The sequence below is a fragment of the Arabidopsis lyrata genome (assembly GCF_000004255.2).
Source record: "Arabidopsis lyrata subsp. lyrata unplaced genomic scaffold ARALYscaffold_3, whole genome shotgun sequence".
NCBI classification, from domain to species: domain Eukaryota; kingdom Viridiplantae; phylum Streptophyta; class Magnoliopsida; order Brassicales; family Brassicaceae; genus Arabidopsis; species Arabidopsis lyrata.
In genome coordinates, this window is record NW_003302553.1 from 13,390,408 (window position 1) to 13,416,351 (window position 25,944).

Here is a 25,944-nt window from a genome sequence, read left to right on the forward strand (position 1 = left end):
AAGAATGTTAGATCTGGTGACTGTGGCCCGGTTGCTATGAAATTTCTTGAGATAATGGCAAGCGATAAATTCCCAGATCAAATGGAGAAAATCACTGACAAACACGTTGACTCTTTCAGGCGTCAATATGCAATGGATATTTATGAGCATCTTGTCTGTCCTGTTTATGCATCTGACTTTGCTGCCTAGTGTCTACATGTTTCCCAAGTTTCTGTTTGTAATCGTAACCATCATTTCCCTTCTTTCCTACTATATTCCTGTGGATACTGGCGCCTACTCTGTTTTTCTTTATTATGTACTCTGTACCCAAACTATTATTTTCTCTGTAATCGTAACCATCATTTCCCTTCTTTCCTACTATATTCCTGTGGATACTGGCACCTACTCTGGTTTTCCTTTCTTTATTATGTACTCTGTACCCAAACTATTATTTTCTCTGAAATTCATGGAATTATTCTTATCTATTTTCCTTCACATGAACTGAGTCTTAACAAATCGGATTACTTGAGTCGGATCAAACATAATGGAAACATAATTCATAGAATAAGTAGTCCCACACATACATTACATTTCATACTTAAATCTACTAACTCTACTATTATTTTCTCTGAAATTCATGGAATTATTCTTATCTATTTTCCTTCACATGAACTGAGTCTTAACAAATCGGATTACTTGAGTCGGATCAAACATAATGGAAACATAATTCATAGAATAAGTAGTCCCACACATACATTACATTTCATACTTAAATCTACTAACTCTACTCTCAACTGAATAATACATAGAATCCGAAAGCCATGATTAAACCACCAAAGATAAATACTTTGTTCTTCACACAAATATCTTCTCTATCTTTCCCACATAGCAACAGTCCACACTTAAGACCTTCAATCTCTTTCTGTGTTTGTTCCTTAAAATCTTCAAATTCTTTGAATTTCTTCTCTATCACTTCCAAGTCTTCTTCCAGAGTCTTAACCACCCTTTTAACACTTTCCATCTCTTCAACCATGGATATGTCGGTCCACTTAAACAAATGATTCTTACTCTATATTTGGCAAAACAAAATTTTAATCAAATGTTAACAAATAAATCAGATTTTCCTATTGCTGTTGCTTATCTGCTTACCTCCTCCGATCCGTAAGGACAACAATGAAAGAGTCTACCAGGATTTTTCGGGGTCTTTGAAGTCTTCATCACAGATAATTGGCCACATGTACATTGCCGAGGGATTCCACTCACGGTGTGAGAGGACAGGTTGCTCACTCCTACACCAGATCAAAAAGATATCATCATTTATCTCGATAATAGCTTCTTCCAAATTTTTTACCATTTAAATTATAGATTACTCACCTCCACTTTCGCATGACGACATCGTGTTTCCTACTCCGGAATATCAGAATCTATATATGGAAAAAATCTCGGAAAGAAAAGCTCCGGATTATCGTGTTTGGGAGAGGTTTGATTATATGCGACGCCGTTTAAATATAAATATTTTTAAACGTGGATTTTTAGTATTGGACACCTTAACTCATTCCATTCACAATATGTTATCTGATATGGATACTTATTTTTGGACATCTCTACGACTTTGAAAAATACAAACCTTTTTAATAAATTATGTTGTTTGTATAATTATAAACAAAATGGTTTCTTGATTATGTGTACTTGTTAATTATCCCAATAACTAATCTAAAACCCAATCCATTACTAAAGAAGAGTTAACAGTGAAAAGTTTAAATCATTATGGGGGGAAATTTCCCGCACAAATAATATATCATATATTTAACATATGAGTTGACCTAATTAGCTACATTGTTAATAAGGTGTCCAAGTCTATATAGCCAAAGTATATCATCCATCTGGATCAACTCGATAGGGTTTTCAGTTCACAAAACACAGTCACTCTTAACAGGGGGTCACTATAACATATCACTCCAATAATTAAGGGTAAATTATGTACTAATATCTAAAAATAAATCTAGTAATCCATCCATGTCCATTGAATATTTAGTAAGTTAGAGACTTGAATCATAGGAAAAATAACAAATTATTTAAATTTTATACTTATATAATAATTAGTATTTATGAATCATAACTAATTTTACAAAAAAATTAGAAAGTTATTTTAATTTTATCTAATAATACAGATAGTAAGCCATCCATAACCTTTTCTATTGGTTTTAGGCTATATTAAAACATGAATTAATATAAAGTAGTAGTAGCAAGTATATCATCTCTGATAGGATTTGAACAAGTTATATGGATAATGTAAACTTACATAATCATTACAAAGGCCACATAATAAACAAAGGTTTATCAAAAACTTAATACATAACTACATATAAGGGAGATAGAATAAGGGTTAGATATTACATCAGAGTACATCCTTACAAAAAGTTTAACAAAAACATTCACGTACTAATATCTAAAAATAAATCTAGTAATCCATCCCATGTCCATTGAATATTTAGTAAGTTAGAGACTTGAATCATAGGAAAAATAACAAATTATTTAAATTTTATACTTATATAATAATTAGTATTTATGAATCATAACTAATTTTACAAAAAAATTAGAAAGTTATTTTAATTTTATCTAATAATACAGATAGTAAGCCATCCATAACCTTTTCTATTGGTTTTAGGCTATATTAAAACATGAATTAATATAAAGTAGTAGTAGCAAGTATATCATCTCTGATAGGATTTGAACAAGTTATATGGATAATGTAAACTTACATAATCATTACAAAGGCCACATAATAAACAAAGGTTTATCAAAAACTTAATACATAACTACATATAAGGGAGATAGAATAAGGGTTAGATATTACATCAGAGTACATCCTTACAAAAAGTTTAACAAAAACATTCACCAATCATCATAAGAGAGACATGAATATTATTTTTAGCTTTTGGATAAGTTAATCGACCACCATTTTGATCTCTTTCACTTCTTCAATATCTGGCTCCGAATAAACTTTCGATATAGGCCCATGGCTAACAATCCTCACACTTTCCGGCCTTGCTGCATACCTATCAATCCTCCACCAAGCTAGAGCAAGAATAATATTCGGATGACCTAATCTGCGGTAGCTACTGTCAAAGTCTAGGGCGGTTTGCCCAGTTGCCTCACATCTCAGTACTACATGGCTGAAAATATCAAAAATATAATTTTAACATATATAAACACAAATTAGGTAGGAAATTATGAAATAATTCCTAACGGATATATATATTTATTGTATAATTACTTCCTATCCATGAGTTTGAAAGGAATTCTGTATCCATTGATATCAGCACGATCCGGAGCGTTATTGGTCAGGCTACCAACATAGACGACAGCACCAATTATATCTGAAATACACAAAGATTAATATGATCGGTACAAGCGTTTAAACATATGTGAAGACTAAGTTTAAATTAAAGGGAATTCCAATTACCAATCAATGTATTTGTTGGGACAGTGTCCTCAACAATGTAGTCGAAAGGTGTGAAATTATTAAAGAGGACAGTTTCTCTAGGATCAGCAGATGTGACACAAGTTTCATCGACGAACCATATCCCATAAGTATGAGAGGTCGCTCTAACTTTTTCCGAGTTAGGGCGAACACGGAATGTTGTTATGGTTTTCCACTGATTTTCTTTGATTTTTTCATAGTAAAATTTAGAAAAACTCCGATCAATTATTGCCTCAATTTGGGTGCCCTTTAATAAACAATTGTGAATTGCATGTTAAGTAATTATGATAAATTGAGAGAAAAAATTACACATGACACAGTAGATAACTTACCGATGTATCGACCAACACCAAGCGAAGTTGGAACGAGGATTGATTGATCCATTTCTTGTAAACCCTAAGCACCATAACACAGATCGTCCATCCCGTTATCACAGGTGACAACTCGTAAAGACTGTGGTAATGACCCATATCGAATTGCAAAACCTAAATCCCTAGTTCTTCGAGATGGTGGAGACAGAAAGAACTAGGTTATTATATATATTTTTTTTATGTGTAAAGTCTATCTTTGGCGAGAGAAAGGGGTAACTAATATATAATGTAAAAAAATTGGAAGTCTGAAAGCCACGAACATAGTTGGATGTATGTACAGTCTCTAATAGTTTATCCTATATTCAATGAACTCTAAAAGGCAATGAATACGAAAAAGCCAAAAATAAGGATCAATATTGAATGCAATGGTTACTTTTTATTATCAATGAACCGTTGCGTCTATAGATAGGAGTTTCGTTGTCCAAGCACAACAGTCCACGACTAACTAGGATTATCAGAAACCAAGCGAACGGTTTATAATTATTAGTGAGTATTATAGAAGTTTAGTTAAAAAAAAGTGTCTATACAAGGTTTTAATAATATATGAATTTCACATTTACGTTTAATATACTTGGGTTAACTAAATATGGTCTAGGGTATAGTTATCTTTATGAAAAATTTATAAAATTTCAATATTGTTCGTTTTGGTATTCCTATGATGTATAAATAGAAATTAATATATTTTCCCTTGGGTTTACTAAATATATTCTAGGGTAAAGTTATCTTTATTGAAATTTTTATAACATTTCAATACTTGTTTATATTTTAGTATTATTAGTTTTGGTATTCCTATGATGTATATATCGAATTTATTATATTTTCCCTTGGGTTTACTAAATATGGTATAGGGTATAGTTTTCTATATTGAAAATTCTATAAAATTTCAATAATTGTTTATATTTTAGTATTATTAGTTTTCGTATTCCTATGATGTTAAAATCGAAATTATAATATTCTCGCTTGGGTTTACTAAATATGGTCTAGGGTATAGTTTTATTTATTGGTTGTCCAAACAAAACAGTCAATCACCAACTGGGATAATCAGAAACCAAGCGAACGGTTTTCCCTTGGGTTTTCTAAATATGGTCTACTAGTAGTTAGGTATTGTATAATTTGGTTTTAGGGTTTAGATTTTGTTGCTTGGGTTCTCCAAGTATGGTCTAGGGTATAGTTATCTATATTAAAACATGAATTAATATAAAGTAGTAGTAGTTAGGGATTGTATAATTTGGTTTTAGGGTATACATTTTGTTGCTTGGGTTAACAAAGTATGGTCTAGGGTATAGTTATCTATATTAAAACATGAATTAATGTAAAGTTTGTGTTTATTTGTTTTACGGAGGGGCAGAAGCGTCATACGTTGTCTCCGAAATAATGATAAAGTGCCTCTACTTTATAAAGTGTCTAAAGTCTAATATCTTTCTCTAGAAGTGCCTTAACATGCAAATCTCCCATATATTAATCTGATGCTCAAACAAACTACGCATGTATGTCCCTTAAAGTATTAATGGAAAAAGGCTTCTGTTGGTGTAAAAGGAAAACAGCAGGTACTTTATTTATTGGGTGAGTACAAGGTAGAGAATAGGATGTAGTTAGCATAGATCGCGAAAGCAAGTAGCATACATGTAAACAAAACATCGACGACAAAGGGAAAACACCGTATAATTGTTCAGAAAACAATTAGGCAGACCAGGACCAAAACGAAAGGTATTGTCATAACGACCACTCCTTGGTAATCTCTGGGATGTAACTTGATGTAGAAACATTTCACCAATCTCAACTGCTTCGGGAATGTTAGGAAGAAGATTAAAAAATGATTCCATGACCACCATACCTTGGTCAAAAGAACCACAACAAACAAGAACAATTCCCAAGGCAAACCTAGCATATATCATGTGTGGAGCAGCAGCTCCTAACAGATCAATTGATAGCTGGGAAGGACCTGCTTCAGCAGCAAGGCGTAAGCCTTCAACGAACTGGGCAGAGTGATTATCAGCGTCCAAACACCGTAAAAAGAACGGCCTGTAGACAGAACCAATATTTGCCAGATGTGGTGCGAAGACGAATTCATCAATATTGACATCAGCAAGGACGGTCTCGTCAAAGGCAAGGGCCATACACTCGGGTCCAGCAGCTACCAAAGAACCTAACTCTCTGAAACCATGCTGGGAGAGACGCCGAACAATGTCAAGAAGCAGAGGATGTGGAATAATGTTCATTTTTTTGGAGTTTGCGTTTCTGAGGTTGCAGGAGAAAGAAAGAACAGCAGTGATTAAATAGGGAATTAGAGGCAAGAGAGGGAACGTATTTGGAGTTGAAATGCAGGTGGGGAGTAAGCGTGCAATGACATACATTAAGTGATATAGGTGGCACAGTAGCAGCAAGTGGTAATTAAAAGCTGTGTGTTCCCTTGCGTGTTGTGTCAAGGAAAAGTGACAGTGTAAAGTGCCTTGAAACTAGCAACTGATATGGAAACCAGAATGTGTAAGCGTTGGTGTAGATACAGGAACTGCTTTTACTGGAACTGTCACATACAAGATACAAAAATGAAAAAGAAAAAAAAGATTTAGGAATAAGATCTTGAAAAGAGATTAACAAAGAAGGAGGTACATAACACTAAACCAATACAAAAAACACTGCCTGCAACGTCTGTCAATGCGGCACCTAGTAGCAAAACAGGTAGGGATGTCACCATAGTGCCAAGTGTTAGCGTGCGAACGAATCTTCACTGGACCAATTTGCATTATGTGCCGGAAGACAGTGCTACCAATAGCATCAGCTTGACGGAATGAACCAACAGACGAGATGAAGCTATCAATTGTGGCAATTGATTCTTGGTAAAAGCCGAGGCAAACCTCTAATAATGCCCGTGAGAACCAGGCTTGAGGTGGACTATTGCCAGAAGAGTATAACAACCGAAGAGCATCTTCAGCACGCCCAAGTTTTGCAGCAAGGCGGATGCTTTCAAGGTAGGCAGCAGTTGGATTAAGAGAGTCCAAACATAGGCGGAAGAATGGACGATAAATAGAGTCTTCGTTAATAAGGCTTGCATCTGCAAGGAAGGGTTGAAGGCTGACATTGTTGAGAACAATAGGATGAGATGCGAGATAGTGGTAGAATTTCGAAGCCAGCAGCATACCCCCAAGAGCCTTAAACGAATCCTCACCAACACGTGAGACAATATCTAGAGCAATGTTGATGTCCAGTTTTTCCATTTCTTCTGTGGTAGAAGGAAAGTGTGAATGATTATCTGTTTTTAAAGGCAAAACATGGAGGCACTGGTAGCAAGCAAATAAATGTTTAATAGCTAAGTGGGTGAGGAGCTCTGACATTTATGGCAAGAAAAATCAGGTATATTGCAACATGAGCTAAAACCATAAACCATTGTCATAATACAAGGAACTCAACTTAGTTACGAAGGAAAATAGTTACATGTGAGAAGAGGTAAAACAGTATGGGGAATGTAGTAGAAGCAGAGCATAGGAACAGAGGTTAAGGAGAGGAAGTGTAAAGTCATTGGTACACGAAAGAAAATAGCAATAGAGAAAGGAAAAAATTCAAGAGAAGGACACATATTCCCCATAGAGATCCATGGCGTAGTGCATTCTGATGCTATCAACCTGCTTCTGTGTAAGGTGCTGAAGCGGCAAAGTGAGCTGATGTGAGTGCAGTTCAATAAATTTAAGAGATATGGGGCCACAGTCGCCACCTCGGTCATTTTGCGCAAGACTAGGGACTCGCATGAATGTGAAGCCAGTTGATGGCCAAGTAGCAGGGACATCGGTAGATAGAGACTGAAGCAAAGAAGGAAGCATTTGAGCCATAGGAGACATGTATGAGACGACCTTCCTTTCAGGAGTGCAGTCTTCAAAGGGGTCAAGGATGTCAATATGACCACGACGTAGATCTATGGCTAAGGCAACCCAGTGTCGCTTTCCCCAATTCATGGGCATGTAGACAATATCAACATCTTTGAGCCATGCCAACTGAGAAGGACGGCCATCTACTACACCACGAGCATAGGCAATCAGAAGAGGGTTCCAAGCATAGGCAGATGTATTGAGGTTCTGGCTGAAACTCGTAAATTTGTTGCTCATAATGGAAGTGAACATGGAGTCCAGAAGTGTAATTCTCCGTGATGCAAGGTGCGGACCATGTTTTTTCCAAAGGAAGCTGACAATGCAGTCAATGTGCTGCAATGGAAAACAATGGTAAGAAGAGAAAAATGTCAGTAAAAAGTATGGAAGAGACTCTTAAGATTTGAAATGAAGAATACTAATGGGATGTGCAGAAGATGAGACTGACCAAGCTTGAAACCCAGTTTTGAGGCTTAGATATGTCAGAGAAGAAGGCAGCAGGGTATCTCTGACCATTTATAGTGTATTCACTGCAAAAGAAACATGGTAAGAGGAGGAATGTATAATATGGTATAGTAGAGACAGTTAACTGAGGCGTTAGGGTTGCAGAATAGGCTGCACCTGCCCTGAAACTTTGAAAGTTGCAGTAAAAATTTTGAAACAGTCGGAGAGTTTATAGCTTCAAGTGTACTTAATATGTATTCAGAACTGGAACCAACAGGAGGCTTGGGGGCTTGTTTCTTGCTACGAAGATTCATAGCAGGCCCAGAAACCAGTAGCTGTTGAGTACACTTAGCAGGAGGAAGTGAAGCAGTGCGAGCTTGGCTCCTTGTAATTGTTTTCTGGGAAGTACGTTGGGGCAATTGTTTAACAGGTGAGGGCAAAGGAGTAGGTCCCGAAGAACTGTCGATGGCACATACATCTCTCAATTGTGTGGATGATGTACTAACCTGGTTTGGAAGCAGCTTTTTGTTATCCTTTGGGATGACCTGGGAAAAAAACCAAGAAAAGAAGTAAACCGACTGTGTAACAAGTAAGACATAATTAGTACAAGCAGATAACAACTAACCCTTGGTGTAGTGGACAAATAGGGTGAGAGATGAGGACGATGAGAGTTTGACACTTCCGGAGCATGGTTAGAAGGAGGGACATGATCACTGGCGGAAGGAATGGAGGAGGCTTTGAGGGTGAACTTCGCAGCTTCATGAAGCAAAGATGGACTGCGGCAAGTTTTCTACATAAACAAAACAAGCAAAATTCGGTGAGTACAATTGTCGCAAGATGAAAGGTAACAAAGAAAGCAGAACAATTGGTAACCATTAAATAACCTGAGTAAGCACTATATTGTCTCGACAGAGAGATGAAACAGCAGGGACATGGTTACCACTGACGGCAGGAGAAGCAGGCTAGATAAGAAAAACCAAAAATTAGTAGAAGCAGTTCCGAAATGCATTGCAAAAGGGAAGCAAGATAACCCTTACCTGATTAGAAGGACTAGCAGTGGGGCAATTGCTAAAAGCAGTACAACCTTGAGAGGAAACAGTTGATAAAGAGCGAGTTATGATGGGAGAAGAGACCACGGCATGGGCTGAGTCAGTTACAGTATGACCTGAAGCTGAGAGGTTAGCAGAAGGATCAGAGCCTTTTTTCGGTGCTGTAGAACAGTTGGCAACTGATTCGACAGACATGGCACTAGAACGAGATCGTGTGACACGCCGAGGCAAAGAACATGCACGATTAACAGGAGAAGTAACATTAACAGTCGCTGAGGCAACTGTATTATCAGGGAGAGTGTTGTCAATAAGGTCGCGAACTTCAGCAAGAAGAGATACTTTCAAAGTTTTTTAATTTTTTGGATGCAGTGTCTGAGAGCGTTTAACCTTCAACTTAGAACGAGACCGCAGACCCCGCTTAACCTTTTTGACATCTGTCTCTTCAGCAGAACTTGAGCTATCAGACTGGCAATGGTTGCATTTACGTTTTCGGGAACATCTTAGGGATGGCAGAGAGCTATCACCACCAGGCCAAATAGATTTATCAAAGTTAAAAGATGATGCAATAAGGCCCTCTAACTGTTTAACCTTTGGGTCACAATGCGGAGACGCGAGAAAGGTAGCATCAGCTGGCGGTGGAGGCAAAACAAGCAGCTGAAGAAAGGAAAGAAAAAATTAGTTATTAAGAAATAGGAAAAAAATAAGTAAGGGACAGTGAAAGAAGAAGGACACACATGTCGTGAATATTCTACATGCAGAATGTTTGAAGAATGGTATGACTTGCACTTAGGAAGACGAGGAATGACTTGGTCAAGGAAATTAAACTCTTCTTCAGCATGAGGCAAGTACTTAAGAAGCAACGGGACATACTTGAAAGCAAACAGCTGAATTGCAAGAGGAAAACCATGTATTGCAACAGAGGATTGTCTAAGCTTGGCCACAAGGGAGGCAGTGTCGAGTATATATGAACCAACTTTGGCAGTGCGCAGAATTCGGTGAAAGGAGTGTCTTCCCCAAGGATATTTAAGAAAGAATGCAATGTCTTTCACCATTTCAACAACTTCAACAGATGCTTTAACTGGTTGAGAGCGACAAAGTATAATACCTTCTACAATAACAACCAGACAAAGCCTGAATTTACGCCAACTGGGCATAGTAGGCTCCCGTTTAAGGCGGGCAAGAAGTTCCTTAACTGTGACAGCACCAGGAGTACCTCCAATTAATTGATACCAGTAAGGTGAAGAACCATCAGCATGAGTTGTTGCAGCCTCGAGTTCTGACTGCGGAGGGAAATCACAACAAGACAACCCAGTGGCATCATGAAATTCCTTTAGCGAAAATCGCAACGGCTGACCACCAAAAACAAACCACATTTCCGAAGGATTGGTTGTATGCAACTGTCTACAGAGCATCTGATGAACCAGTTGGCCAGAAAAAAGAACATTGACGAACAGGCAGAGAGAAGAGGGAACCAAGAGGAGAGGACAGCAGAGTCTCCAACTCTGGCATACCTTGCAGAACATTCAAAATCTCAAGCAGGTACTTAGGTTTTGAATAAGAATTGATACGAACTGCATGAGAAGGGTAGCAATCAACAGCAAAAATTCTTTTAGGGAGAACACCTGAAATAATAAGAAACAACAAACATTAAAGATAAAAACAGTGAGCAGAGGGTATATAAAACCCGAACTAAACCCTATAGGAAACTAGACCCTAGGAGCCATGGGACAACTAAACCCAAGCAGAATATAGACAGTACTAAACCCTATAGGAAACTAGACCCTAGGAGCCATGGGACAACTAAACCCAAGCAGAAATATAGACAGTACTAAACCCTATAGGAAACTAGTCCCTAGGAGCCATGGGACAACTAAACCCAAGCAGAAATATAGACAGTACCAAACCCTATAGGAAACTAGACCCTAGGAGCCATGGGACAACTAAACCCAAGCAGAAATATAGACAGTACTAAACCCTATAGGAAACTAGTCCCTAGGAGCCATGGGACAACTAAACCCAAGCAGAATATAGACAGTACTAAACCCTATAGGAAACTAGACCCTAGGAGCCATGGGACAACTAAACCCAAGCAGAAATATAGACAGTACTAAACCCTATAGGAAACTAGTCCCTAGGAGCCATGGGACAACTAAACCCAAGCAGAAATATAGACAGTACCAAACCCTATAGGAAACTAGACCCTAAGAGGTATGTCTCAACTAAACCCAAGCAGAAATGTGCACACTTATGGTAAAGCCTAAAATCCAAGGTGACCAAAAACAAGTAGACATGTAAACAATAGTAAGTGGGAAAAAAAGAGAGGGGGACATGTCGCAGAATTACAAACCAGGTTCAACAGAGGGAGAAGCTCCAGATCCAAGCGAACCCATTGAAGAAAGCGAGAACCTACAGATCAAAGTAATGTCATTTTTGGGGTTGAAATGTTGAACTAAGACAGAAACTGCAGAGGAAATTGATGGACTGTTTAAGCAAGATAGTCGGCAGGAAACTAAAGTTTTACAAAAAAAAAGCCACATATCCTAAACGGAAACAACAGAGAAGCGAGGTAGATAGGTATATGGAACATGCAAAAAAAACAGAGAAGCGATGCGGAAGCGAGCAAGCAATGGCGACAGGGAGAGAACAGTAAAGCTCGATTAAATTACCAGCTGCAGCGTTGCCGATGAATTTTAGATCTAGGAATTTTACGCCGGAACGGACGATCCGGCGGTGAGCTCTCTGTGTTCGCAGACGATGGAGAAAGCAAAGGGAAGAGGGAAAGTAATGATGTACTGTGCTTTAAACAGAGAGTTATGGCTACACGTTTGTCTGACTTCTTTCTCGGCCAGCTGAAGTAAATGCACGGGTGAAACGAAAAAAAAAAAAATGATGACGAAGAGTCGCGGAGGGTAATCTCGTCAAAGCACAGGGAGCAGAAATGGCAATTCCTACAAACTGTGCAAAAAAGGACACGGGCAACAAATGCCACGCAAAAAAAGGACATAATCTGTAATTTTTTCTTTTGTTTACTATATCTAGTACTCTCCTCACACCGAGAGCATGTATGCATTTTTCTGTGTACTCTAACACTCCAAAAATCTAATTTCTGAATTTTAGCAACTCTTAAATACCATTCACAACCCATGGATGCTTGACTGCATTTTATCATAAGTTGCACCGGGTCCGATTTCACAGTTTTCACACCAAACAAGTTCGCCTTTGCAGCACTACTAACCAAATCCCAGACTGCCGCCTTAGAACGAAATTCATGATCTTTTTCCAGACTCATACCATCTTCTCATTCTTTAATTGTATCCTCACTTTGTTGTACCGGAGGTGCAAGCTCAACATATTCATGCCTAACATCATTCTCACAATTTTCATTAACACCATTCTCTATCATCATATGTTCAATAATAGACTCATTAACTATCTCACACTCTTTCTCTTGTTCTAATGTTTCCCCCATCTAAACGTACTCAGGATTCCTGTATAATTTACATCATCAGTCTTTACATCATCAATCCTTACATCATTGGCAGCCACTTCTCCATAATTCAGACCGCATGAACTTTTTCGCTATACTCTTGGAAGTTGCTCCACCCTCTCATTACTTTCAAGATAACTGCATAACTCCACATGCAAAACTGGTCTAAGTCCCTCTTTATCCAAAGACATTAAGAATATACAAACATCCTCATCATCTAAAATATAAGACTCTCCATGTTTTATATATCATGTAACTCAATTTCAGCTTCCTTGTCGCTCTATCTATAGCAATCTTCTTCCAGATTTTATCTACTAAAACTACATATGTTATTCTCTCCAAAGATGATGTCTTAAATATTATAGCGTATAGTGAATTGTTGCAATTCCAGTCATGCTCTGCTAAATAGTACCCTTCATAGTCAAAATATATGTTTGTGTGGATATTCTTCTTCATCGCCTCCTGCAAATAGAATCAAATAAATCACAAATGTTGATACATCACTTGTAACAGTTATACCATTTGTATCTGTCGAACTGCAATATCATATATGTACCAGTTGTCTTATTCACTTTCAGTTGTACCATTTCCTTCTGTAATTACAACGGGGAGCTACATTCTAATTTTCCTCATATTCAACACTATTCAACTACTAAATCCTACAACTACCATTGCAAATACCTAAACAACCAAATTTCGTTTCACTTACTTACTTCAATCGAAATCCAACAATGGAGGAGAAGAAAGAAGCCGCTGCGACCGAGGAGGCGACGACCAGCGAATGGATGAGTCGACCAAATATGGTTTCCCCAGAGGAGGAGCGTTTCAGGAGTGGAGGAACCAAATGTCGAGCTCTCAATCTCGTTTCGATCCAACAATGGAGGAAAAAAAGAAGGCGTTGCGCCAGAGGAGAAGAGACGACGGCCGGCGAAATGAATGAATTAGTCGACCTGAGATGGTTTTCACTGTCAACAAAACAAATGTCAGAGAAATTTTCGAGCTCTCAGCTTGCCGAGGAAACTTCAATTATGTCGGAGAAGAGATTGCATCTCGATTTTAGTTTGTTTTTTATTTTTGTTTTAAAATTAAATCGGATAATTCATTAAGGACAAAAGAGTATTATCCAAAAAGTGGCATTCAAATCACAAAATGGCATGCGTGATTCATTTACCTCGTTTAGTGGCAAATTAGGTTGTCTCCTCTTGTTTCCTTCCAGTTATAACTAACGAAGAACATTTGCTTGCGTTACTGTCTTCTCAACAAATTCGAAGACTGTAACTATAGCAGCATCATCTCCTGAAACATATCGTCAATCTCGCAAAGGTCTTGCCCATTTTTTTCTTTCTTAGATTCAATGCCGTTTCTTTGTTTGTTTCTATTCTTTCTCTCCGATTTTGTTGTCAGAGTTTTTCAAGTTAGGGTCTTTTTAGAGCCTTTTTGACCCATAATGCTTGAAAGCTCCCAACTTTTTCGTAAGAGAACAATATACAGTGAAAAATGTGATGATCTTGGTGTGTTTTTTTTTTTTTTTTTTTACTTCCTTATATCGAGAAAGACTTTGTTCTGGTTTGATTGCAATCTGTTTTGGTAACTTTTAGTTCCCTGTGAATGACATTTATGGTGAATTTCGATTTTGGTGTTAGGGTTTTTGTTAAAGCTTTTGACTTTTTTTCCTAAGAGAACAATAATCAATGCAAAAGTGATGGATGCTCATGGTGTTTTTTACTTCCTTATATTGAGAAAGACTTTGTTTTTTGGTTTGATTGATTTCTGTTTTGGTAACTTTTAGTTCCCTATAATGACATTTATGACGAATTTTTTTCCTTTGATTCTTTATTTTCATCTGTATTTGAAGACTAAAGAGAATCCCTAAACCATTGATTGTTGTTTACTAAAGAAAGAAGAAAATAAAAAATCAAGAATATATCGAAGTGTGATTTGGAAAACTATCTAGACTTTCTTTGTTTACGTTTTCTTATAAAATACAGATGCAGTCTTCTTTGTTATCTTTGGGATTTGGTTTTGTTGTTCTTGTCTTTTAAGTTTTAATAAAGAGAGTTTTACTTAGATACTGCAGCATGGACGGTGAAGCTCAACCGATCGCTTTACTTAATGGAAAAGAAGACAGATATGGCGGTGTTGAGGTGAACTTAATGGAAGTTGAACCCATGACTGCTGAAGAGTTTTATGCAAAGCTTGACGTTTCACTGAAGGCATGGAAGGATCAGGTATTAAAGACTTTATCCTTCTCAATGTTCTTTTAATATGGTCTTCTTTGAATCATTGGTGATGCCTTAACGTGACTTTTGTGGACATGGATTTGCAGGGGAAAAAGGGAATTTGGATAAAGCTGCCTTGTGAGCTTTTAAGTCTTGTTGACATTGCAATTAAGGTAAGTAAGAAGATGTTATGTTTTGTTTTGTTTTTGGATTGATTCTTGTTCAGCTTTAGTGATTGTATCGGATTCTGTTTGGTGATTTCTCAGAAAGGGTTTACATACCACCATGCCGAGAAGGAATATGCGGTTCTTACATCTTGGATCTCTGACTTGCCTAGCACTATTCCTGCCAATGCTTCTCATCGTATTGGGATTGGTGCTCTTGTACTAAACAAGAACAGAGAGGTAACAATATATTATTACTTCATATTTCTCCCGGCTTATTTATTTGGTGTATCAGTCTCTTGTATTTTTCACTACTTGATGTTTATATATAGCTGACTCTTTCTTTGATACAACAAGAGCTTGAAATATACATTTGATTGAACCTTAATGAACAAATTTCCATTTGCAGGTGCTTGTGGTTCAGGAGATTGATGGTGTTTTCAAAGGTACCGGACTGTGGAAGCTTCCTACCGGTGTTATTCAAGAGGTAAGTTTTATGTGATCTTGGCATATTTTTGTGCTCTTTGAGCATGTCAGCTTGGTATAGAGAATATAGTCACACATTGATCTTATTTTACAAATCCACAGGGTGAGGGTATTTGGGCTGGAGCAGTTAGGGAAGTAAAAGAAGAAACTGGTGTAAGTTTCACTCTTCAAACCTCGAAAGACATTTCTAATTTTATGGTTAATATAGACATTGCAGATTAAAAATTCATGTTTTCTTTTGGTCTTTTGATTTCAGATTGAGACAAAATTTGTAGAAGTCTTGGCTTTTGGGTAACAAGATCTCTATATTAGTTAGCCCCACCACCAGTTGCTAATCTGTTTAGTCTTGACTGCAATCTTGTCGTCCTTTCGCAGGGAAAGTCACCAATCATTCTTGGAAAGAAAAACGGATATATATTTTCTATGTGAGTTAGAACCAAGCACATTTGAAATTAAGAAACAAGACTCTGAGATCCTGGATGCTAAGGTAAATAACCATTTTATATAACTTGTGATGAGCCTGAACCAACTCACCAAGGAGGGTTTTAGTTACTGCAGAACACTCTCTTGTTGTTTGTTTTCTCAGTGGATGCCGATTGAGGATTACGTAAAGCAACCTTTTATCCAGAACAGAGAGAACTTCAGGTACATGGCTAACATTTGCTTGAAGAGGTCTCGGGAGGAGTACTTAGGTTTCTCCACTGTCCTTACTAAGAATTTAACTGGTAAGGAGAGCTATCTTTACTGCAACACGGCCGACTTCCTCAACGGAAAGCTTGACCATGCTTCTACGTCTCTCTTCACAACTCTCTTCAGAAAGTGTTTCTGTTTAACCTAATTCTCTTTCTCCTTGTCACTTGTAACCTAACCTGTATAAGACTCTTCATATTTGGTTGTTCATAAACAAAATCTAGCTAAACCAAACGGTCCAAACCAATGTCTTCAGTCTCATCATTGTGACTGCAAATGCGAAGCAAGACCTAGCATAGTTTTGCACCCTCTTTGGTTCCTAAGTCGCCGTTGCAATTGCAACCTGTAAAAGGCAGAGAGAGAGAGAGAGCTACTGTACCGTTGACGAAGCAAAATGGCCCAGTTCTATCGAAAAAAACCCTTAATTTGGAATCTCATCTCCATTTATGAGTCGGCTTCAACGAGCAGTGACGTCATTTTTGTTTCTTTTCCAAGTAATTCACAACGTGCAAAAGACTCTTCACAACCTCCAGTTCTATCGAAACTAAGGAATTGATTGGTATTTTACTTTTGAAATTTGGTAAATTTAATTTTGTATCTTTTTATAGCACTAATTTGGTATATGTATCTCACAATCAAAGTCATAGAGATTTAATAGACTAATAATATAAACCCGAATTAATGAAAGCTAAGTCTCTGTAGCAACTCAATTACATGGAAATTCTTAAAAGTCTACCCTTTAAGTCGTCCTCTTGGCTTCTTGTAATAAAACCTTGAGTTCGAATCATTCCATTACCACAAAGAACTCAATTTTCTTCAAGGTATGTTTCTTCTTACTCACATTTGATTATGGGAACTTGGGTTTTCTTAGAATATGGATTGGTTCTTTATGTAGCATGGACGTTGAAGCTCAGGAGACCCCTTTACTTCAATGGAAGCCCGATGATTATGGAGGTGTTAAGGTGAACTTGACAGAGCCAATGACTACTGAGGATTTTGTCCCAAAGCTGAGGGCTTCACTTGTGGAATGGAGGAATCAGGTATTTCAATAACAGACCACTTTACACAATTTATTAGAATGTTTCTTTTAAGTTTCTGTGGCAATGAGTTGAGAATGGGATTTGCAGGGGAAGAAGGGAATATGGTTAAAGCTTGCTGATGGGCTTGAGAATCTTATTGCACCTGCCAAAGCGGTAATTAAGAAGATGTTATGTTGAAAACTATGGAGTTTTTGGATTGATTCTTGTTCAGTTTTGGTGATTGCATTTTTTTTGTTTTATGATTCTTTTTAGGAAGGGTTTAAATACCACCATGCTGAGAGTGATTACTTGATGCTTGTATCTTGGCTCTCAGACTTGCACAACACTATTCCTGCTAATGCTTCTCATCGTATTGGGATTGCTGCTTTTGTCTTAAACAGTAACCGAGAGGTAACAAGAGAGTCTGTTTAGTTCTTCTGTAATGTATAGATAGGTCTTCTGTTTGTCTTTTTTCTCAGTGATGTTTGTTTATTGCCAACGAGTGTTTTGACCTCTGGCATGACGAGAACAGAACTGAACCTGGATGAGATATTTCTATGTGAAGGTGCTCGTTGTCCAGGAGATTGGCGGTCCTTTCGATGGTACAGGAGTGTGGAAACTGCCTACCGGTGTTATTAAAGAGGTGAGTTTGTGAAAGTTTGGCACATTTTTTGTGTCATCTGATCTTATTTCCCCAAAGCCTTAAGGAATATTTACAGTTACAACTACAAATACTTAAGTTTGTTTTTGCATTTCCCTCTGATATCATATCTAAGCTAACTGAAATTTACAAATCCACAGGGAGAGGGTGTGTGGGCTGGAGCAGAAAGAGAAGTGGAAGAAGAAACTGGTGTAAGTATCAGGCTTCAAATCTTGTAAACATTTCTAGTTTCATGGTTTTGTAATGACTTTGCGTTTTCTATTTTCTTTTTCTGCTTCAGATTAAGACGACATTTAAAGAAGTTCTAGCTTTCAGGTTTTAACCACATCTCTTCATTTGTGACTAAAAATGTGTTTAAATGTCTTGGCAACATATTTAATCTTAGACTGGATTATCATTCTTTTGCAGGGAAAGCCACAAATCATTCTCGGAAAAAAGAAAGACGGATATAATGTTCCTCTGTGAGTTGAACATGAAACCAGGCACTTTTGAAATCAAGAAAGAAAAGACTGAGATCTACGCTGCTAAGGTAAACATGTTACATATCTTGTGATGAACCTCAACCAAGGATGGTTTTAGTTTAAAGATCTTTTAACGGGTCAGCTCTCTTGTCAGTGGATGCCGATTGAGGAATATGTAAACCAACCCTGGAACCAGGAGAAAGAGTTGTTCAGGTTCATGGCTAACATCTGCTTGAAGAGATCGCAGGAGATGGAATATGTGGGTTTCTCCACTGTCCGCACAACAACTTCAACTGGTAGGGAGAGTTATCTTTACTGTAACACTGATCATGCCAACCTCCTCAACGCAACGCGTGGCCCAGCCTCCACCTCCACTCCCACCTCTCGTTGAAAAACCACTCTTCAGAACGTGTTTTCTGTTTCTTTGTTTCATGTCTATTGTTCAATAAGGCACCAGTCTTGCGTGTTTAAAGACTGGAGACTTGCCATATGTAATTTACCATATCCTCACTACAACATCATATGTAATATCTCTTTAGCCTGCAAAAAGAGTTATCTTTCCCTTTTGACGAATGTACTTCTTTATTGATTATACGAAAAACATTGATGTACTTGTGTGGGAAAGAAGACAGTTAGAGTGGCGTACTTGTGTTGAACTTGAGTGAACCCATAGATGCTGAGACTTTTGCCAAAAAACTGAGTTATTCACTTAAGGCATGGAAGGCACTTCAGATTCAAAGCCTTCCAAAGTTTCTTTAAAAATTATTAGTAACAACGAGACGATAGATAAAGCTTGCAAGAGCAAGACTGCGTTCGTTTTCTTTCAAGCTTTAAGTACTGTAACCACCTTTGCTTTGTGTTTGGGTTGCTCCATATGAATCTTGGTGAGATCTTGAAGAAGTTTGGTCGAAACATTGGTCTTCAACTCCCTGCTGTTAGGGCTTATTCAAAGCAGATATTCATTTCCCTTAAACATCTAAAGAATTGTGGGGTTTTTTACTGCGATAACACATGCTGGTCAATGAAGGGAAAAACGTCTTAAAGCTTTGTGACTTTGGTAATGCAATGTTTGTTGGCGAAAACGAAGTTACACCATATCTTTATGTTAGTCGCAGCAGCTTCTACAGATCACCTGAAATCATTCTTGGGCTTGCCTAATGCCTATGACCATCCATTGGATATATGTTCCTTTGGCTGTTGTCTGTATGAGCTTTATACTGGTAATTTTCTTTTCCAGTGTAACACGATCTTTTACGACTTCATATGGAACTGAAAGATTCTGGTTCAATCATTAAAGGTTACCCTGCTGAGGATCCCAAGAGGTTAAATATGCATATTCGTAATGCACTTCACATATTGAAACATGGAAAAAGTAAAAAAAAATTAGATCTCTTTTCTTCTTTGGAGACGAAGAAGACTCTCGGATACAATTCGTTCCAGGCTTGGGGAGTTTGCCGTTGCTCAGAGTATTAGATCTAAGTGGAGTAATGTTTGAAGGAGCAAAGTTACATTCCAGCATTGGAGAGCTCATCCACTTGAGACTCTTGAACTTATACGAGGCTTGGGTTTGTCATCTACCTTCTTCTCTACGGAACCTAAAGCGCTTGCTCTATTTGACCTTATTTGTTAATTATCTGGGGCCAGTTCATGTGCCAAATGTTTTAAAAGAGATGCTAGAGTTGAGGTATCTTTTCCTACCTCTTCCAATGGATGATACAACAAAGTTGGAATTGGGTGATCTAGTGAACTTGGATACTTTGTGTTTTTTCTAAACGAAACACCGTAGTGTGACAAACCTCCTCCCCCTGACTAGGCTTAGGAGTCTCAATGTATACTTCACTGGCAGCTGTACTTCTGAAACTATATCATCATCTCTCCGTGAAATGACATACTTCGAGACGTTTGCTTTATTCGATTGGCAAGAAATCCGTCTCGCCGATCATGGTGGAGAAGTAGTACTGGATTTTATCCATCCTAAGAACTTAGTGTTGACATGTAGTGTGCCAAAGTTATCCGATCAATATCGATTTCCTCCCAACCATGCACTGATGCACACATATCTCTAGTTCATTGCAACATGAAGGAGGATCCAATGCAGGTTCTAGAAAATTTGCTTCATTTGAAGTCAGTTGTATTCAAAAGTGGTGCTTTCGTTGGGAGGAGAATGGTGTGTTGAAAAGGCGGATTCCCTCAACTTTGTGATCTAGTATTAGCTGAACAAATGGAGTTGGAGGAGTGGAGAGTGGAGGAAGGGTCGATGCCCTGTCTTCGTACCTTGACTGCAAAAAGTTGGAGCTTCCGTATGAAGGAGAAACTGGTAGCAGGTGGGGAAGATTACTACAAAGTCCAACACATTCCCAGTGTTCAATTTATCAAATGTGAGGACGAATAAGAAGATAAACCATAAAAAAAAAAAAAACCAATGGTTCGTGTGAAACCAAGCTCAACTATTTTTTTTTTTTTTTTGATAATCCAGGTATCCGGACTGAAGCCCGACTAGCACCAAGGCTTGAGGCCGGTTCCCTGTCGGGCCGTCCGAACCCAACGCTCAATGTGTTTCCTGGAGGCCCGAGGGGGCCAGATGAAAACCTCGGTGGCCAACGGGAATCGAACTGCGGACACCATATTGGGATTACCCCCTCAAGTACCACTAGCCCAACCCACGTTGGTTAAAGCTCTAACTATTAATAATACATTGTTGTTAAATTTGTGATTTTGGTGTTCTGGCGAAAATGTATTCAGAATCATTACTTACTAGATCGATTGTGTGATGTGACAAACCCTTGATATTGTGTTATTTGTCGCCTGTCTCTTTTTCTTCAACGTTATGTTTGAAATAAATTTGTAACCATCTTTTCTTTAATTTCTCTTTCGCTTATACAGATTTGAATTTGAGCCTGTCTTCTATGACTTGCAATGGTTTTGTTATCTCGAGATAAAGAACCGTGGTGGCTCTAGCCTATCTTCGGCCAAAAGAAAAGTTTAAAACTTTCTTTAGACTTATAAACCATGGAGAACCAAAGAGAATCATAAACATGCAATGCACGAAAACGTTGTAGATCACGTGATCTGGTTGGAATTTAAAAAATTTCACACAGTTCATATATAGCTCATCAGTCAACAATATGAAAATGTTATCTTTAGTGTTTAGACCGATAATTTTATTGTAACTATATGGATCTGTTTTTGGTTGCTAGATATCTATAAAATGTAAATGAATATCTATCATTGGTAAATCACCAGCAAAAGAAAGTGTGGAGTAACCTGATGAAATAACTGAGTTACTCGTTGTTTTCAATATATACCTTATATCTATACTATTAAAAGAGAAGTACAAATGAAAATGGGTCGGGTTAAAATCAGAAAATTGACCCGAAATTCTGAAATCGGATCTTTGAAATTTTTTTGGAATATATATTCGAATTAATAATGAAAAATCGAAATAAAATCAAATACTACTAAAATAAATAAATCAAAATACTATTAAAAGTTTGTATAAATTACCACATGTTGAATAAATTATAATTATATCAATAAATACTAATATGCGGGCTGATCCGCCAACCCGCGGATGAAAACCGATTAAACCTATGACCCACTGCGAATTAATCCATGTGGCCCGCTTATTTGCGGATTTAATATATTTTCCCAAATCTGCCCCATAGTGAGATGATGTGGGCTCGACCCGCGGTTTTTGATCTATTTTGACTGCTCTAATTCCCATTAATAGTCTAATTTTAGAATTTTAAAACACATAATTCTATTTTGTAAATCATAATTAATACGATGGGTATATTTAGGGCTGGGCAATCGGGTACGCGGGTCGGGTTCGGGTAAAACCCGATCGGGTTCGGATCCTTCGGGTAGAGAAGTTTAGGACCCAATAGGGTAAATCTAAAATATCGGCTCGGTTTCGGTTCGGGTCCAATCGGGTTCGGGTCGGTTCGGGTTTAAAATTTCAGAACCGCTAAATACCCGAAAAAATCGGGTACCCGTCGGGTTCGGGTAAATTATACCCGATTATACCCAAATACCCAAAATTTTACCCTAATACCCGAAAGTTTGCCCAAATACCCGAAATTTTTACTCGAATATCCGATTTTTATCCAAAATTTTATCCTAATATCCGAATTTTAACCCAAAATTTTACTCGAATAACCAAAATTTTATCCAAACATCCGAAAAACTTACAAATATCTCATGTATAAATATATTTAGTCTTAAGTATTTAAATATAAATGTATTTCTTTTTTGGTAATTACTCTCGGATATTTGGATATAAATATATTTAACTCAAATATTAGATATATTTAAAATTTATATGTAATTTCGGGTAATCGGGTACCCGTTCGGGTATCGGGTTCAGATCGGGTTTTACCCTATACCCACGGGTACGACAATACAAGACCCAATAGGGTAAATAGCTAATACCCGTACCCGCCCCGAACCGGTTTTTTCGAGTCGGTTTCGGTTTGGGTTTTCGGGTCCGGGTTTTTTGCCCAGGCCTAGGTATATTTATAAACAATTTTATATTTTCTCTACGATTCGTTATTATGAATATTTATAAGTATACTATACGATTCGTTCTACTAAAAACACACACAATATTAAACGCAACGTATGTAAACCAATATTCTTCCGCGGTGGGCCGCGGGTCCGATCCTAGTAAAATTAGTAATCCAACTATCAATAACATGTTTTATGAATTACAATTATATTGTAAGAAAACTATTTCACATTAATAATTTCCAAAATTATATTGCTTGCTATATATTCGTATAGCAATGGAAATTAACTCTGAACTGTCCAATCTTTAAACACACAATGGAAATTTTGAGCAGTGACTAATTTTTTTTTTTTTTTTGACATCTTTGGATTGACAAGGCCCGATCTATAACCAATCCCTACTACGCGGGGTAACGCGACTTGTGGAGTCGAATTTCGGTGGGGAAGACGGAGTCAAATGGACTTAACCTGATGAAATTACTGACTAATTACTTAGATTGAAAACTTGATAATATTTACATCTATAATGTATCGTATAGGGAAGTCCATCGCGCGTATTATCATGGACTTCCTAACACAAATGAATCAATCTTATTTCTAGCGGCAAATGAAAGAGAAATCTTGTGCTGCTTAGTAAGTTTGGTGGAGACATTGTATTAGATTTACGTAGTAGAGATAATTATTATTATAACAAAGGCATAATTCTTTAACCTAACAACATTATAGAAACCAGAGAGCACAATGAAGTGCAAAAAGTACTAAAATTAATTTGCCATCTGAGTTTTATTCAGATAATAATTATACGAAATCCCCAACATATATGGGGGAAAAAAAAGGAAGACAGATTAGGTATACAATTGTAGATACAGATTAGGAAGACAGATCTTCTTTGCAAAGCACCGGATATTGTGCACAAAAAAAAGAAGAAGAAAAGCATTTGGATGTAAATACATCAAGCTTTGATCTCAAACCTTGAATACTTAATGGATCCGATGGAGATATCGATTTCAATGAGATTATCTTCTTCGATAAAATCATTTAACTCAGTTAATAGGTCAAAGAGCGGGAAATCTTGAACCTTGTTGTGGAGACAGAGATTGTTCTTGTTACTAGTGTAGTGGTGACCAACATAGTGACCACTCGGTAAAGACAACTCTATGAGACTCTCATCATCGGGTATTGCGCCATCATCATCCTCTTCATTGGTAGTCTCAAGGTTATCCTCGGATTTCCCGGTAATATCTTCAGTGGCAATATAGTCTCGTTCTTGATCTTGATCTTGTTTTGATGGTTGGAGTGAAGAATGAGTACGTGAGATTGGGAAGAAGAAAGAGGAGAAGAACAAAGCAGCAGAAGTAAGGAGGAGGTGTAAGAAACGAAGGCCAAAGATATGAAGAAGTGGAGGGGCATGGAGAGAGACCCATAAAAAAGGCCTCTTCAACAAAATTGAAGCCAAACTCATCAAGAAGTACTCTTCTTCTATTTTCTTCTCAAGATTCATTTCAACTCTCAAATAATATGATCAAACCCTAGAAAAAAGACAGAACCTAAAAAAACTAAGTGGGTTGATGTAAGAACTTAAGTACTAGTGTTTGGACTCTTAATAGGAAAGTGCTTTGTAACTCTATTTAGGAATATCATCAAAATAGAAAGGCTATTAATAGTAATACCACCCTAGGTAATTGCAAGATTTGATTATATTAATGAAAATAGAAAACCAGAAACCAGTCCATTGTTTGTTTTAATTTGCTTCGAGATTTGAGGAGCAACAACAGCTCCAAGCTGCACTCACTAATCCCGATTCTCACTAATTATAGTATCATTTAAAATAGTTTTACTCTAATGTATTACGTGCATAGTTATTGAAAAGTAATGCATCAAATCTTAGAACATTCTTTGATGATATTTCTTAGAAAGAGTGATCTACACTATTTGATAGCAATAAGTTACATCATCATCTTTTTACTTAACTTCAATATTACATCATATTATAACAAAAATATTTATGCACCAAAACAATTAATAATTTGGGCATCTGAAATTGATTCTCTTGGAGACTTCAAAGGCCAAAACCCTTGAGCTTTGAACTTTGTACACTCTCCAAGGCATAGAGAGTTGGTTAGCCATGTGCCACCATCGGGCGTCATCTTACTTACTTTAAGATTATACAATTATAGAAAGTTTATAAACCAAAGATAATGCGATAACAATACTTATTAATATCAGGGTGGTCAAATTATCCGTTGTTTCGTTTTGTTTTGTTCAAACTTTTGAATTCTTTAATGTTTCGAAGCAATAAAAATATAGTACAATATATTATTTTTCGAATATGAAACAAATTACAGATACTTGCCATAATACATATCCATAAGTTTAATATGTATGTATACTTTACTATATTATTAGAACGTCCATTTCCATTTTGTACATATATCAAAGTAAGAAGTAAATAAACAGGGCTTAGAGGAGTGGAAATGAACAGGGCTTAGAGGAGTGGAAATGAACAGGGCAAGATGGCAGCTCCCTAGCTCCTTCAAATTGGGTCAAATGTGATGTGTTGTGTTTTTATCGGTTTTGAGTCTTTGTTTTCTTTCCTAGATCATATATTTTATAGAGTCAAAGTGTGCTTTAAGAGTCTTTTAGTCCTTTATCGAGTCTCTACAGGTTTTAAGTTTCTTTGGAGGAAAACGAGCTGTTTTGGGATATAAACACACATTTGGAAATGCAGTTTTGTTTGGACGTGTCAGACGTTTGACCTCATATGGAAGACTTTCCACCGTTAGATCTTTCTGAATTTTTGACACAAACTAGATGAAGATGTTCGCTTGATTTTCCAAGTGGTTTTAGGGAAATCTAACGGTGAATTCAAGAGTTATACTCGAATTAGTGAAGACAGGTCATTCTGGCGAGCATTTGAAGCAGTTGCGGAGTTGGAGACCAGAAGATCCAGATCGATCGATCTACTTGTGGATTGATCGATCCCATTACCCTGACGGACGAGAATCAGTTTCCAGTGATGCGGGATCGATCGATCCACCCACCGGATCGATCGATCCAACCCCAGACG

General features: G+C 37.3%; 5 protein-coding genes, 1 long non-coding RNA gene and 1 pseudogene across 8 annotated transcripts; 3 read left to right on the plus strand and 4 right to left on the minus strand.

Moving 5' to 3' along the window:
* Positions 1-699: 699 nt before the first annotated feature.
* LOC110229711 lies at positions 700-1,293 on the minus strand. Its single transcript, XM_021030428.1, has 2 exons — positions 1,129-1,293; positions 700-1,048 (listed from the first exon to the last, which is right to left on the minus strand). Exons 1-2 carry the CDS (start codon positions 1,195-1,197, stop codon positions 770-772), a joined length of 348 nt encoding a protein of 115 aa, XP_020886087.1. The 5' UTR covers positions 1,198-1,293; the 3' UTR covers positions 700-769.
* A 7,923-nt stretch (positions 1,294-9,216) lies between these two features.
* On the minus strand, positions 9,217-10,615 carry LOC9321823. The gene is made up of 2 exons (XM_002885711.2): positions 9,919-10,615; positions 9,217-9,838 (listed from the first exon to the last, which is right to left on the minus strand). The coding sequence occupies exons 1-2, from the start codon at positions 10,594-10,596 to the stop codon at positions 9,536-9,538; spliced, it is 981 nt and encodes a 326-aa protein (XP_002885757.2). The 5' UTR covers positions 10,597-10,615; the 3' UTR covers positions 9,217-9,535.
* An 8-nt stretch (positions 10,616-10,623) lies between these two features.
* On the minus strand, positions 10,624-11,939 carry LOC110230379. Its single transcript, XR_002333483.1, has 3 exons — positions 11,851-11,939; positions 11,532-11,590; positions 10,624-10,806 (listed from the first exon to the last, which is right to left on the minus strand). It is a non-coding gene; the product is annotated as an uncharacterized LOC110230379 (long non-coding RNA).
* A 1,898-nt stretch (positions 11,940-13,837) lies between these two features.
* On the plus strand, positions 13,838-16,473 carry LOC9321824 (nudix hydrolase 6). Of its 2 annotated transcripts, none has more exons than XM_021033097.1 (9): positions 13,838-13,994; positions 14,749-14,899; positions 14,998-15,063; positions 15,157-15,294; positions 15,464-15,541; positions 15,643-15,693; positions 15,797-15,831; positions 15,916-16,027; positions 16,127-16,473. In XM_021033097.1, exons 2-9 carry the CDS (start codon positions 14,750-14,752, stop codon positions 16,376-16,378), a joined length of 882 nt encoding a protein of 293 aa, XP_020888756.1. In that variant the 5' UTR covers positions 13,838-13,994; position 14,749; the 3' UTR covers positions 16,379-16,473. The 2 variants fall into 2 exon arrangements, with proteins under 2 accessions (XP_020888756.1, XP_020888755.1); XM_021033096.1 differs by having other exon boundaries at positions 13,839-13,994; positions 14,740-14,899.
* Positions 16,474-16,946: 473 nt separating this feature from the next.
* Positions 16,947-18,937, plus strand: LOC9319708 (nudix hydrolase 6). 2 transcript variants are annotated; one of them, XM_002883595.2, is made up of 9 exons: positions 16,947-17,051; positions 17,126-17,270; positions 17,358-17,423; positions 17,523-17,660; positions 17,815-17,892; positions 18,051-18,101; positions 18,191-18,225; positions 18,319-18,439; positions 18,526-18,937. In XM_002883595.2, the coding sequence occupies exons 2-9, from the start codon at positions 17,127-17,129 to the stop codon at positions 18,760-18,762; spliced, it is 870 nt and encodes a 289-aa protein (XP_002883641.1). In that variant the 5' UTR covers positions 16,947-17,051; position 17,126; the 3' UTR covers positions 18,763-18,937. The 2 variants fall into 2 exon arrangements, with proteins under 2 accessions (XP_002883641.1, XP_020888757.1); XM_021033098.1 differs by lacking the exons at positions 16,947-17,051; positions 17,126-17,270 and having other exon boundaries at positions 17,369-17,424; positions 17,520-17,660.
* A 100-nt stretch (positions 18,938-19,037) lies between these two features.
* On the plus strand, positions 19,038-20,763 carry LOC9319710 (annotated as a pseudogene).
* A 2,870-nt stretch (positions 20,764-23,633) lies between these two features.
* Positions 23,634-25,097, minus strand: LOC9319711. Its single transcript, XM_021033313.1, is given in 5 exon segments — positions 23,634-24,406; positions 24,596-24,618; positions 24,621-24,664; positions 24,895-24,945; positions 24,948-25,097. Coding segments are annotated over 5 exon segments (762 nt in total). The 5' UTR covers positions 25,015-25,097; the 3' UTR covers positions 23,634-23,829.
* Between the last annotated feature and the right edge of the window lie 847 nt (positions 25,098-25,944).

Bases quoted from the DNA above. Each gene is read 5' to 3' on its own strand.
- LOC9321823 (XM_002885711.2), bottom strand. From the start codon at position 10,596: ATGCTCTGTAGACAGTTGCATACAACCAATCCTTCGGAAATGTGGTTT. The intron at 9,839-9,918 runs GTGTGTCCTTCT...TCCTTTCTTCAG, and splicing joins ATGTAGAATATTCACGACAT to CTGCTTGTTTTGCCTCCACC.
- LOC9319708 (XM_002883595.2), top strand. From the start codon at position 17,127: ATGGACGTTGAAGCTCAGGAGACCCCTTTACTTCAATGGAAGCCCGAT. The intron at 18,102-18,190 runs GTAAGTATCAGG...TTTCTGCTTCAG, and splicing joins AAGTGGAAGAAGAAACTGGT to ATTAAGACGACATTTAAAGA. The intron at 18,226-18,318 runs GTTTTAACCACA...ATTCTTTTGCAG, and splicing joins AAAGAAGTTCTAGCTTTCAG to GGAAAGCCACAAATCATTCT.
- LOC9321824 (XM_021033097.1), top strand. From the start codon at position 14,750: ATGGACGGTGAAGCTCAACCGATCGCTTTACTTAATGGAAAAGAAGAC. The intron at 15,295-15,463 runs GTAACAATATAT...TTCCATTTGCAG, and splicing joins TACTAAACAAGAACAGAGAG to GTGCTTGTGGTTCAGGAGAT. The intron at 15,832-15,915 runs GTAACAAGATCT...GTCCTTTCGCAG, and splicing joins GTAGAAGTCTTGGCTTTTGG to GGAAAGTCACCAATCATTCT.
- LOC110229711 (XM_021030428.1), bottom strand. From the start codon at position 1,197: ATGAAGACTTCAAAGACCCCGAAAAATCCTGGTAGACTCTTTCATTGT. The intron at 1,049-1,128 runs GTAAGCAGATAA...TGCCAAATATAG, and splicing joins GTCCTTACGGATCGGAGGAG to AGTAAGAATCATTTGTTTAA.